Source organism: Hemicordylus capensis, chromosome 5, assembly GCF_027244095.1.
Source record: "Hemicordylus capensis ecotype Gifberg chromosome 5, rHemCap1.1.pri, whole genome shotgun sequence".
NCBI lineage: Eukaryota > Metazoa > Chordata > Lepidosauria > Squamata > Cordylidae > Hemicordylus > Hemicordylus capensis.
The window spans coordinates 20395693-20410251 of record NC_069661.1 but is presented as its reverse complement, the minus strand read 5'-3'; the positions used below and the strand labels follow the sequence as shown (position 1 = coordinate 20410251).

At 45.5% G+C, this 14559-nt stretch overlaps 1 protein-coding gene across 9 annotated transcripts in view; it reads right to left on the bottom strand.

Annotated features, from left to right (window-relative positions):
* The window catches only part of ARHGAP24 (Rho GTPase activating protein 24), a 552712-nt gene that overhangs the window by 296682 nt on the left and 241471 nt on the right, over positions 1–14559 (bottom strand). For all 9 annotated transcript variants that reach the window (XM_053255944.1, XM_053255948.1, XM_053255950.1 and 6 more), the window contains one exon: positions 2828–2915. In XM_053255944.1, coding sequence (XP_053111919.1) covers positions 2828–2915 — 88 coding nt within the window. The remainder of the gene's footprint in view (positions 1–2827; positions 2916–14559) is intronic.

Sequence of the window (14559 nt, the reverse complement as noted above, 5' to 3'; positions counted from 1 at the left end):
GGGTGTTATTTTGCTCCCAAACGGGGCTGCCTGATTTCAGGGAACAAAATTAGCCCACACTGCATTGGCAGCGCAGGCCGGAGCAACTCTCCCTGCCTTTAAAGGCAAGGAGAGCCGCTCCTGGCCTCATTGCCAATGCAGCGGGGCCAATCTCCCTCACAAACAGGGCTGTGTGGCCCTTTAAAGGCACGGAGAGTTGCTCCGGCCTGCGCTGCCCAACACAGCGTGGGCCAATCTCCCTTCCAAATGGGGCCGCACAGCCCCATTTGAGAGGGAGACCATGCCCCCATGTCTGACATCAGACCGGGGGGCAGGCTAACTGGCCCCCTGCGTTTGACATCAGACGTGGGGGGCAGGGCCAGGGGGAGCCTCTCTCTGCACCTGATTGGTGCCTTGAGTTTGACACAGTCCTGTGACAACCACTATGATACACCAGCAATCAATGCTGCATGCTACCAGCGAGAACAGGAGAAAACAGAATGTGAGATTGCCATTTTCGATGGACATTTGCTTCTCGTGCCTAAGATACACCAGTATATCCACAACTGAACTGAGTAATAAATACAGTTCCATACTCTGTGCCCTGGAGTGGTAAGTGAAACTGAACGGATGGGAGTTGAAGATTACACAAATCGACACTCTGTTAAAACCCATTGGCTCATATGTATCAGCATTTAAGTCATAAATTTTTTGCATCTATTGCTAGTTCAAGACAGCCAAATCTAAAATACGGTTCCCACACAGAAAGCTCTATAATCATATGCCAAAATGGATGAGGGTGGAGAAAGTTTAATAAGGACAACTAGATGCAGTTTAGATCTTTCCCCCATATTTTCTCCAGGGAAATAATAATAAAATGCATCTGACTAATCTCTTTGCTCTTCAGCTGCATCAATTAACATTTAGACATGGATTCCTCTGCTGGTCAGCCTACATCTGTCTGCATTGTTTTGCAAAAATATTTTCAAGCCTGGAATTTCATGCCTCTTAGATTTTGGGAAGTTGGGAAAGAATCGCTCTAATTGCCTTTTTTGCCAAAATCACAGTAGCTACTTACACACAAACAAATCTACAGCCAGATAGTGCCGGTGGGTGGATTTTAATGCCATAGATGTTGGCATTTTTGTTAGCCGAGGATTATTTTACAGACAGAATGCTCTGTTGTTCAGTCAGAGCTGAACTGGGAGTCCCTGAACAAGTACACACCTGTCAGCTAGTCTGCTGCTTTCCTTACCAATGATATTCTAGGCCAGAGCTAATGCTGTAATTGGACAAATGGAATATCTGAAATCCTGCAGGGAATGCTAGAGCATTAGCTCCTGGGTACCAACACTGCTTGTCAAGTTGTGTCATTGTCTGCAAGCTGGTTGGATTTCCCCAGGAGAATGGGAGAGAATTTCTGTTCACCTAGAAATTTGCAAGACATGCTACCAAGCTTCTTCTGCATTGGGTAGAATAGTTGGAGAAATGGGCCCAGAACAGGGAGTGCCGAGCATTACATCTTCCCTGTTCAGAATGACCAAGTACACAGGGCAAGCCCTGTACTGTTTAGGATTAACAGGAAAGGTTTCCTTCACTAGCACTGAAGTAATTCTCTCTTTTGTCCCTCCACTCTTCCTCTGCTAGTTATGCTAGAGGGCCTGCCAGCCACAGTACAGACTCATCTGCAAACATCATAAGCATAAATGCAACTTCTGTAATCAAGCACCGCCTTGCGACAGACATGCCAAATGAACAGGAATGAGATTCTGACCAGCAGCTTGAACTTTAGCCCTGCAACCTTTTAAAACTTGCCTGCAAAAAAGGCATTGCAGGTCTCAGGCCATAAACCCTGGCAGCAGGATGTAGAAGTCTTACCCTTTAAAGGAGGGAGCCAGGCTGCTCTCTGATACTGTCAGCAACGCCGCCATCACAGAAGGCCAGAGGGCAGTACTGCAGCTACCAGCTCAGCGGGGTTCAGGGGACACAAGAGGCCTATCAGGATCCACTTAGTTCTTGAAAACCTCTCAGTCTGGCCTGCCTCCTTCTCCTCTTCCCATTACCCCCAAATGAGCGAAGAACACCTCTGCCACTACTCCCTGGCTTTGTGGTGTAGTCGGAGAATGCTTGCATGCCATCACCCTGCCTCAGCAGCATGGCCAGAGACCCGCCCACAGATGCGGGAGTCATATCGTCCTTTGCCTCAGGCAGTAACATGTCTTGGATCGTCCAGGGCTGAAATAAGCAAAAACCAATTGGTTCAGATGACATGGCCAATCCTGGCTTATAATAACTGCAATCAGAAGGAGAATTCTTCCCATTCATGGAAGGAAAGTGGAGGAGCACGTGCTTGCAAGGCCTGGGGACACTACACACAGCCAAGGCTTAATCTTGGCTTTGTGCAACATCTGAACCTGCCCTATGCTGTCTAATTCCAAGCTCCTGATTCCACTCCTGCCTGCTTTCCTCACTGAACAATGTACAGCTAAACCACTGCGCCATTACCAACCACTTGCTTCATTTCTATCACGGAATTTTAACACATCAACATCCCTCATTCTTTAAGCATTCAATTTCTTTCAGTAGCAAAACAAGAGCCTGCAAACTTAAAGCAATGTATACCATGACAAACAAGCCAAAACCCTCCATAATCTTCTTTGAAGAACCAAGATGAACAGTAAACAAAAATCCATAAGATCACACTATTTTTAATAGCCAAACAAGCTGATATATTTCCTCCTCAATTATATCATTAATCATCTCCAGCATCTGTTAAGGCCAAATAAGACTGGTCTTTAGTTCATCAGTACAACATTACAACACAGTTATAGTGAATAAAATATCCCACCTGGAATCACTTCAAAGAGGAACTTCCCTGGACTTTCATCATTGCAAGGATGCTCAATCACTCGATTTCCAGGCAAAAATATGGTACCCTTCAAATAAAAACAAGACAGAATGAGACTTTTAGATAAAAACAGTAAACCAAGTAAACCCCAACATTAAAAGTTACTTACTCCATATTAAACCTGTCTAATACTAAGTCAGCTCTGGTCACCAAAAGACAGCCAAATAACATTATACCTCTCCTGGAAGATGCTCAAGTTCTGGCTTTGAGTCTCCAAGAAGTAGAGATTTCATAGCTACCAAGGACCCTTCTGTGTGTGCTTTGAAAACATTTAGCCAAGTCAGTGAGGCACTATTGGCCACTCTGAAGCCAAAAACAGCCATGGCATTCAACTATGATTTGTTGCTGTACCCATTGTTAACCAACCACACACAACGGTAGCAGGGCTTAGTCCAGCAAGCAAAGGGCTGAGCTAAGCCCTGCTGCCTCTGTGTGTGGTGCGTGGGTAGGTAGGTAGATAAAGGAAGACACCGAGCTGGGTCTCACAATCAGTGAGACCCAGTTTGGTGGGGTGAGCGGGGAGAGCGGGCTAAGCCTGCTCTCCTCACACACGAGCAGGGAAGGAGCCCTGGGTGGCCAGATTGGCTGCCCATACAATTGCGGGCTCCATGATGGAGTCAGCGAGGGCTAGGGAGTTCCCAGGGGCTAGGGAGCCCCTGGAAGCTCCAGTATGCCCGGTGCTAGAGCGCAGGGCATACTGGGGAGGCCCCCAGAGCCGGGAGGTGGCTTTTCACCTCCCCTCCAGGGGTCTCCTCATGAGTAGCCGCGGTGCAGAGGCGCACAGCAGCTACTCACGATCGGAAAGCCTGGGTATGCGGAGTGCTTGCTCCGCAAACCCAGGCTTTGAGGAGGGCTAAAAAAGCGGGCTAACCACTTGTAAGCCACCGGGCCCGCCTGTGAGCCCGGTGGTTTACACGATCAGCCAAAATCGGGCTAGGTTCTCCTAGCCCGATTTTGGCTGATCATGAGAATAGCCCCACCACCTTGCTATCTTTTCAGCAGAGAGGTTCAAAAACCAGTCACGGTTTTGTTCAGCTGAAGAGATCATGTTTAGCCAACACCAACAAACCATGGTTAGCAAATCCAGTTTATACAACTTCACATTCTGCTTTGCAGTCAATCCTTACCTATTGTTTAGGTGTTCAGAGAGAACATTTAACCATGGTTAAGGACAAGAAAATAGTGGTGTGCACGGAACCACGCGGCGCGGTCCGGCACTGGGGGGGGTCTACCTTTAAGGGTGGGGGGGGTAGTACTTACCCCTCGCGCCGCTCTTCCCCCTCCGGCGCTGCAGTTAGGACCGAAGTTTTGGGGGCGTTCCTCCCTGCCACCCCTGCCCCTGTTGTTGCCAGGAAGTTGCAGAAATACAAGCACGCATGCGCCCGTCGTGGTGCGCGCCTGTTGCCGTCGTGCGCGCACCGCATACGTCACACGCACACTACGTGTGACGTATGCAGCATGCGCACGGCGGCAACAAGCGCGCGCCGCGACGAGTGCATGCATGCTTGTATTTCTGCAACTTCCTGGCAACGACGGGGTAAGGGACAGCAGGGAGGAACGCTGCCGCCCCCAAAACTTCAGTCCTAACTGCAGCGCTGGAGGGGGAAGAGCGGCAGGAGGGATAAGTACTACCCCCCCGCCCTTAAAGGTAGACCCCCCCCTCAGTGCTGGACCAGTCCGGTTCCGAACTGGTTCGGAGGCCTCCAACATGGCCTCCGAACCGGTTCGTGCACATCCCTACAAGAAAACAGGGTTATGTCTGCGTAAGGCCTCATGGTATAGTGATATGAATGTAGGCTGATATCCTAGACCTTTATAGGTCAACATACTGTACAACTATACAGTAGTTATGCTTCTCCATAAATACAGCTGAAATTGAAGCAGACTATCCATCTTGTTCCCAGCAGATCCATCTGAGACTTCTATTTTCTCTGCCACCTGCAGCCCTGGGGCATGCAGAATATAGAATTTCATTTTGACATCATTAATAGCCTCAGCGTTCCATTGAACATTGAGCAACCTGACAGCCCCCAGCAGCCCCAGTTTCAGAAGATGCATTTAATGGCCTGGATGAAATATTTCTCTGTTCTCGGTATCCCAACACCCAATTACTCAAATCTAGTTCTTTCTCTCTCCCAGGATTCCATCTACAGCACAAACCTTCCCCCCACAATAAACATAGACCTCCTCCTTTTTCAGCTGCAGAGCAGTAAATACAGGGGAGCAAGCATATTTATCCATATCTCTATACCTTGAGGCTGTAATTGAAATTAATTGAAGAGACTGGGCAGTCAGCCTCCAGCTTATTAAAGCCAGCCTCCTTGGGCCACACAGCAATGTGGCAAACATATTTTCATATTTCTTCTTTTGTATTTAAATGAAAACCATCTATGCAACCTTTCCACAGCCCATTTTCCCTTCCTGTCATACCCAATAACTTTATATTCCCTCATCAAAAGAAACCACCTTCATTTTCAGGTGCTGTAAGATTTTGCATATAGTCTGTGCCGGATTAACGTAGTAGCAAATGTAGCATTTGCTATGGGCCCCGCATTTGTGAGGGCTCCGCACGCCCGGCTTAAACTTTTTTCTGCTCTCTACTCATGCAGCCTCTCTACTTGCTGCCTGGTGCTGCTGCCCATTCTCTGCTGAGTCCTGAATTGGCCGCCACCCAATTCCAATTAGTTGCCTGCCTGCCTGTCACCCATGTGCTTTTCTTGTGGGGCTGATAGGTGCAGGCAACCCGCCCCGCGTGCGCTCCATCCCTCCTCATGCCTGCAGGGCCCACACAACCTCCTATATTATTCAGTGACAACAACGATGACTGACGCACGCTTGCTTGTTGCCCATAGCCGCTATGCAGGCCTTCTCTCTCGCACGCACAACACCACGCTTTTGTGTATGCTCACGAAGAGAGCGTGTCACTGACTGTCTACCCGCCACCACCATTTCCCACAGGGTGTGCTGCTGCCTGTGTGCTGAAACAAACCCACTAACCACCCCCCAAAACGAATCTGAAGAGCCAGGGCTGCTGCCGGGCACGCCAGGTCTGCGTGGGGAAACTTAAAGAGCGTGCACTGCTGAGAAGTGGGCTCAGCCCTCCGGCTCCTGCCACGGTGACTCCTGTCTGTGTGCGGATTATTGAACACAAAAGAGAGGTGGGGGACATTTTGCAAAGTTGTTTACAAAGCAAAGGTCAATCTGGGATAATTATTAGTTGCAAACTTTTTTCCGCCCATTAGATTAGTGCTCTGCTTACCATGGGTCAAACCAGAATGCCTCACCCACTGTTTTACCTGCTCTCCTCATGCCACTCTCTTATGTTTTCCAGGATTGTTTCATGGCACAAAAAGCATTGGCCTCAGGGCTGAAACAACGTGATTTTGTTTGCTTGCAATGTCAAGGCATAAATAATGCTAACAATTGTATTCAATGATGGGGAAGTGTCTAAAAATGATATACTTTCAATCATACACCATACAACCTCTCCATCAGTCTGTGCGTGAATAGGGCATGTTTAAATTGTAGGTTTTTTTACTTTTGAATTTGAAATTGATACCTACATGTAAGTAATAGTATTACTGAAGTGTCAGACATTTGTCGTATTATCTGGCTGTATAGCAAATGAAAAAATGGAATTACTTTACTATGCAAGTAAAAAAATTATGTTTCAAAATTTATGTGAATTTTTTTAAATTTGGGGCCCCTTCATAACATATGCTACAGGCCCCGCACTAGCTTAATCCAGCCCTGCATATAGTGGCCTCACTCTATATATTTAGTGGATCAGATGTAATAGGAAAACATGGTTTTCTATTCCTCTCTCCTTTGCCCACAAGGGAAGGAGATTTTTAGCTTCATGTTGCATCTGAATATGAGAACTTTGGTTTGTGATAAGGTTAGGATGTGTGATAATTCACTGAGAGCAAAACCATGGTCCAGATGAATCCTGGTTTGTTAACTAACTATGGTTTGAACAAACCACAGTTTCCCACATGCAAAGGAAAATGAGAGGTAAGTCCGTGGGGAGATGGAAAGTCTTCTCCAGCACCTGGAGGGATGAAACCTTCTGAATGCAAAGCATATGCTATGGCCGCTTCTCTTGCCAGGAGAATCAACCAACTCTTTGGAAGGTCAGGCAATGGCTTGCTCAGGCAGCCGATTCTTCAGGGGAGAGAGGAGTGGTGGTAGCGGTTGTCATCAGATTTTCATCTAGTTGCCCTATTTTCACTTCCTCTGCTTCTTTCCCCCTCTTTTCTCCCAAAGCTCCACATCCCTTTGTTGCCCGGCTTTTTGCCTATCCATCTTCAATGTGCCTATCCATTCCTGAATAGCCATTTTGGCTGGAAATAGATACCTTGCACTCAGATTTCTTTCAGCTTTTGTATGGGCATGGCTCCCTGCTCTAGAGTTAGAGAGAGGAGGGTTAGCTGCAGGGTCTCAGGAGGCCCTGGTCTCCTCTCCAAATCATGGAGACAGAAAAAGCTGAGCTGGGTGTCAATGAGTTTTATAGCATCATTCCATAATTGGATGTGTGAGAGAGAGAGCACACACCCCTCCCCCCAAAGAAGCATAGAGTACTGTAATGAAAGCAGCTTGAAAAACCATAATTTCTGCTAGGGTCTATAATGAACTGTAGGCTATTACACCTACATCACTACACAACCATTAATTAACAATCACCTATTTTATAAAGTATTCCACCTGCATTGTTTTGACTTCTGCTTTTACCATCAATCAGAAATAGATTTTTTTGCAATTAATCACCACTGGGTATTTCATTTCCTTTGTTCTGTTACATCACAGCCACTCATGGCAACCGAGGAGCACAGAAGAGATGTTCTTCCATTAGTATCCTCCTCTCACATCTAAAAAAGCCTTTTTTTAAAAAATGAAGGTATTCCTTTGCAACTTGACGACTCCATTTCCAATGCATGTTTTGTGCTGAAAACAAATATAAATTAAAAACATTGAACTGCCACCGCCAAAATATGCAGGATATTACATTTTCGAAACAAGGCTACAAATAAGGAATATAAAGGCTGGAGTGGGGGGAGGAACGCTAAACCGCATAAATTCACTTCCTTGATAAAGAAGAGAGGTGATCAGAACTTGATATACGGCACTCCTGAATGGTAAGATTATGACATCAATGGTTGGTACAGCCCCATTAATGCCAAGGCCCAGCAGAGGGCCCACCACCAACCAGAGATGCTGGGGTGAGAGGAGTCACCACATTTCCTGGTGAGAGGAATGTTTTGCAATAGCAAAGCCAACAGAGCAAGAAAGAATGAAACGTGACCCTTTCTGCTGCCACCAGGTACCCATCCCACCTAGAAATTGCCCAAGAGTCCCAGCCACGATACAGGGGACCAGGAGCAATCTTCCATTTTATGATAGCAGGGGCAGCAGTGAACACTCTGGAAAGTGAAAGAGTCATGCTCTGCTCCCTTCTGGCACCGCTTCCCATAGGGGAGATTAAATTGGAGCCCCCTGCATCATCACAGGGACCTCTGGAGCAATCTCTCATTTCCCAACGAGAGGGAGTCTTTTCGCCATGGCAGCACCACGCATAGTTAGCATCTGAAATAGTCTAGCTTCATGGGAAAGATCCACGATTGTGAGTTATGTTGCAAAAAATCCGAATACTTGTTTCCTGGCAGTAGAAGTAAGAGACAATAATCAATTGCATGGTAAATTAAGTTACTCATTACATACAGACTGTGCCAACTAAAGGGGCAGTCCTTTGCAGGCAGGGTTTGCCTCCTGACTTGCTACACAGCTAGCTCGAGAGCGGACTCCTCCATCCCTATTTATAATTTATCTGGATTTCTAAGTAGCTCAGTCCCCATGGGCTCAAGCTGGGAGGAACTGAATCAATTCAAGAAGATTAAAGGGATTATAGAGAACTTGTACTGCTACACCAAATCCTTGCTCATCTCTAGCCACTGAGATCCAATCTGAACGCTCGGGGTGGGGTGGAGGAGAATAGATTGCAGCCCACCTGAAACTAAACCACTTCAGAATGCAGCAGGGGTAGGAAGAAGGCTGGGCTGGAATCCCTCCTCCTAACTAGCCTTCCTCCACCTAGACTTTTGCTATGGGGGAAACAGCCAGTAATGCAATACCCTGATTACATTCCGAAGTGGTGCAGTCCCAGAAGGCCTAAAGCACATGCTCTTACCTCGCCATGTAGATCAGTGCTTACCACAACATAAATGTCTTGCATCACATCAGAGGGATGTCAGAATAAGGCTCTGGTGAACTTGGAGGGGTGAGGGGAGGACCTTGAAAAGGAACTGCCAAGAATGCCGCTCTCCATGCCACTATGCTTTGAAATTGGACCGTAAAGGGTGAAATAACCCAGGGAATATGTTTGGCTGCTATTAGAGATTGTTCGAGGACACAGCGAAAGAGATGGCCTGCTATGTGTGTATGGCTCTCTGTGGACAGCCACCAACACTTGAGCCCTATTCACACATTAGGGCAGTTCACACCATCCTGAAATCGGGGGGGGGGGGGGCCTGCACATGCTCCCATTTGTTGATCATGTGAGGCTTACAAGGTCAGAAGCAGGAGGCTTGATTGCCTGCTAAGTAGCAGCTGGCTCACTCCTACCCAGCAGCTGTACGCAGATGCTGAATGTGGTAGGAGGGGAAAGTCCTCCATCCCAGCTGCTGCTTAGCAGGCTGTCAAGCTCCCCACTGCCAACCTTGTTTTTATTTCACACATAGTCCGTAAACGAGAGTGCACACAGCTCCCAAATGAGAGTATGGGGCTTCTCCTACCTTAATTATGATCCTGTGAACTGCCCTCATTTCCAGTGTAATCTATATATGGTGTACAAATATATAGTAAAAGTTACTAAAAAGTATACAAAGTTACTCATATATTCATTTATTCAATTTCCATACCGCACTTCCAAAAATGGCTCAGGGTGGTTTACACGGAGAAATAACAAACAAATAAGATGGAACCCTGTCCCTAAAGGGCTCACAATCTGAGCCCTTTATTATGGTGCATGTGTTGAACATAATATTATATATTATGTTCAACACATGCACAGTAGTATATTTTCCATTCATATCCTGCATTTGAGTGAGGGGATATGCCCAGGTTCCTTTTTAAAATGAGCCCAGATATAGTCATTCTCACAGAAACAATGCCATGTGTACAACCATCTATACATACATTCAACATAATGGAGCTACTCACATGACCACACAGGTGGTTGGTTGGGTGGGGAGGGGAAAAGGCAGGATTCAACTTACCTTCCCCCAGACAATTGATGGTTTCCTCTTTGATGCGTGAGCTGCCAAACTCGTTTTCCCAGCCTCTGGATATGCCACAAGGGAGATTCCCCCATCAGATGAGTGCTCAAGGCACCTGTCTCTGACTCCTCAGGCTCCAGGTCACACTCCTTGGGCTCCTCAAACACACAAGCCCGGCAGCTCACCATGAACCTTGGCTAAGAGCCGGGCTTGGGAGTGGGGCTAGGTTGGCCGCAAGTGCCAGGATCCACATGGATCTCGGTGCTCCACACTAGGGATGTACAAACTGATTTGGATACAAATAGATTTGTACCCGAATCTAGCTGATTTGGGTGATTCGGAGACAAAACGAAACACCCCTGTGGTCCATTGGCTAGATTCGGGTACAAATCGAATCACGGCTGATTTGATTCAGGTTTCAGATCTGTCCTATTAATTCCCCCTGATTCCCAGCTTTCATTTTTTAAAAAAAGCTAAGCTCCAGCCCTTATAGAAGTGGAGTTATGGAGCAAAATGTGTGGTCACTATTTTTCAAGTGTCCGGATTCTTTGGTGTATAATAACTTTCAATCAATGAATCCTTATGAGGATTCATTACACACCTTCATTTCTTCTGTTCATTTTGACTGTCTTTTTGACAGCACCAACTGTCAACTGCCATGTGCCAACTACACCCTACACCCACCCACAAGGCAGTGGGGTATTACTCAGTTTAAGTTAAGTGCCTAATGGGTAGAGGCTAACACCCAAATTGCAGAGGAATTGGGCAAAGGGCTGACTTTTGGTGAACTGTTGAAGTTTATGCATCTTTAAGGTTTTTCCCTATAAGGTATAATGGAGGTTTCAGAAGCCCCGTAAGTGTACTTGGGGGGTGCTGGGATGGCCCAGAGTGAGTGGTGGTGTAGTGCACATAGGGTGCTAGCCACTCCCATGGGTTGCTAACCCATGGGGTGCAGGGTTCTGTTGTTTCTGCAGTGTTCTGAGTGTAGATTCTCTGATAGCAAAGGAGAGTGGATTCATGGTTTGTATTGAAAATCTCATTTGCTACCAGAGAATCTACACTCAGAACACCTCAGGAACAACAGAACCCTGAACCCCATGGGTTAGAAGCCCATGGGGGTGGCTGGCACCCCCTGTTCACTACACCACCACTCACTCTGGGCCACCCCAGCGCCCCCCAAGTGCAGTTGTGAGGCTGCTGAAACCTACATGATTTCCTATGGAGAAAAACCTTAAAGATGCGTAAACTTCAACAAATCACCAAAAATCAGCTCTCTGCACAAATCCTTTGAAAAAATTCTGGTAGCTTCCTTGCCCCCCTTGGGCACTACCACCAACCCCACACTGCTCTAGGCCACCCTTTTCCCCGACATGAAGCAATACACCTCCATTATACATTATGGGGAAGTTTTTTGTTTTTCTTTTAATGAAAGCTGAGAATCTGGGTGAATTAACAGGACAGATCTGAAACCCGAATTGATTCAATTCGAATCAGCCATGATTCAGATCCGAATCGAATCTGGGCTGTTTTGATTCAGTTACAATTTGAAACACAGAAAATCCAAATTGCACACCCCTACTGCACACGAGCAGCCTAGCCCAGGCTACGCTGCCCTAATCTGGGTTAAGCTGCTCGTGAGAACAACCTCACTGTCTGAGCAGGGCTTTTGAACTGTGCTAATTACAGCAAAGGCATAGAACCCCTGCTAACTGAGCAAAGATGCACCTTTCAAAGTGGTGATTCCCTTATATTTAGCAGGGGGAGAGCAACTGGCCCTATCCAACCCCAGCATGGCATTCCTCCAGCGGCGGCGGCAGCAGCAGCAGCAGCTGATGTCTACCTTATGTTTCTTTTTAGGTTTGAGCCCTTTGGGGACAGGGGGCCATCTTATTTATGTGTTTATTTTTCTATGTAAACTGCTTTGAGAACTTTGGTTGAAGAGTGTTGTATATGTATATGTATCTCTCCATAGTAGTAATAGTAGAGGCAAATTAATATGAGGGCTGCCTGGCACTCAGGGACATATTTCTGGAAGTTTAAGGAATATTGGAGGAAGAGGAGAGAAGTGGAAATCGCTTTCCTCTCCTCCTTATGAATGCATGCTTGACTGTGGAAGAAGCCTTCTCTGCAGCTGCACTGTTGCAGCTACACCCCCCTCTTATGGCTGGAACATGATGCCATTATTTCTAGGTTTATGAAACCTATTTGCAGCTAAAATATGTCTATATATCATTTTGAATTTGGAATGCTTATTGAATTATTTTCTATTCATTATCATCAGATATATTTTCAATTTTATTTATTTTTACATCTATATCCCACTCTTCCTCCAAAGATCCCAGAGTAGCATCCATGGCTATATTTATCCCCACCACAACCCTATATGGTAGGTTAGGATGTAAGTTCAGTGACAGGCCCAGAGTCACCCGGTGAGTTTCATGTCTGAATGAGGATTTGAGCTTGAGTCTCCCTGGTCCTCCGTTCAACTCTCTAACCACTACACCACGCTGGTTCCAATTACAGAAAATTATTTATGTTATGGAAAGGTTTGTTGTTCTAATGATTGCTACTGTGATCATGTTGTATTGGCTGTGTTGCTCTCTATTGTTAAACTGTTGTGGATTCTTCTAGGTCAAGGAAAGCAGCCTACAAATACTGTGTGAAGTATTTCAGGACTTAATACAGAACCAAATTATCTACACAGAGCAGATAAACAAAGGAGAAAGAATATTTAGGGAGTTAGAACAACATGTTGAATGGGAAGGGCATGACAATTATTTTGCACCTGCCTGAGATTCTGATGAATGTTTCAATTCTACACACAATTAAAAAGCAATGATGCACCACCTCTAGAATGCAAAACATCCGTTGAGCAGATTGGTGGAGACTGCTTTGCGATTGCTCATGAAATTTCCACTGTCTTCCAGATTAAGCCATTGAACTGGAAGAGGGATGCCAGCACACTATGTTTTTCTGAGCAATAACATACTCTGGTGATTATTACAACACACACAAACAATTGAGAAAACAAACAAACTGGAGAGGAGGAAAGCGAATTAGGATGCCAGCTCTCTGAACAGCAGATCCATTTACTGGTTCAGTGGCAAGGGAGGAAGCCAGAGCAGCATCAGTTCCCCCAAAGTGACCTCAACACTCCCAATAATTTCATTGCAAAGAACAGTCATGTCCTTAAATCCACTTAGGATGCTGGCACCATCACCCAACAGTCTCCCCACTAGCAAAGAACACCATGGAGGAGACCAACGCCGAAAGAAGCAAGACATCAGAAGCAAGCTCAGAAACCTTGCCATGACTCATCTTTCTTGGAGACTATTAAAGTACTGTTCTTCCTTAATGAAAATGTTTATAGACACAGCCAGAAAATGGCAGCTGGTATACCAGCAGTGTCTAAGAATTTCAAGAGGCTTAAACTATGTATTTTTGTATTTTTCACAAGTATTGTTTGAAAAAATTCTAATTTGCAGCTAATTTGCAGTACCTCCAGTGACAGCTGCTGGTGTCTATCTTGTGTTTCTTTTTAGATTGTGAGCCCTTTGGGGACAGGGATCCATCTTATTTATTATTTCTCTGTGTAAACCACTCAGCCATTTTTGGAACGGCGGTATAGAAATCGAATTATTTATTATTTATTATTATTTATTATTATTATTTATTATTATTATTATTAGATTTTATGAAAATGATTTATCACTGATATTTTAAAGTTTAAATATATTGATATACTTTGTATTAGCATATTGCTTCTTCTTGGGTCATCAGCATTAGGTGAGAATCCAATATTTCCCCTTGGTTTGTTTTTTTGTTTGAGCTGATGTCCCTATTACAGAGGTACATAAGCCATATGTATGCTTCTTAGCAGCCCACTCTCCACATTTTTGAAATCCATAATGCACAGATAGTTGCTTCCACCTAATTGAAAGTGTCAACTCAGTGTGTGGCAGCTGTGAAAAAGGCCAATTCCATGCTAGGGATCATTAGCAAGGGGATTGAAAATAAAAATGCTAATATTATAATGCCCTTATACAAATCTATGTTGCAATCATATCTGGAGTACTGCATACAGTTTTGGTCACTGTATCTTAAGAAGGATATTGCAGAACTGGAAAAGGTGTAGAAGAGGGCAACCAAGATGATTGATAAGGAAGGCCTAGAGCACCTTCCTTATGAGGCTAGCCTACAGAAACAGAATCTGGGGCTCTTCACTTTAGAAAGGAGGCAACTAAGGGGAGACATGATAAAGGTCTATAATATTATGCATAGTGTGGAGAGAGTGGACAGAAAGAAATTTTTCTCCCTCTCTCACAACACTAGAACCACGGGTCATCCCACGAAACGGAAGGCCGGGAAATTTAGAACCGACAAGACAAAATACTTTTTCAC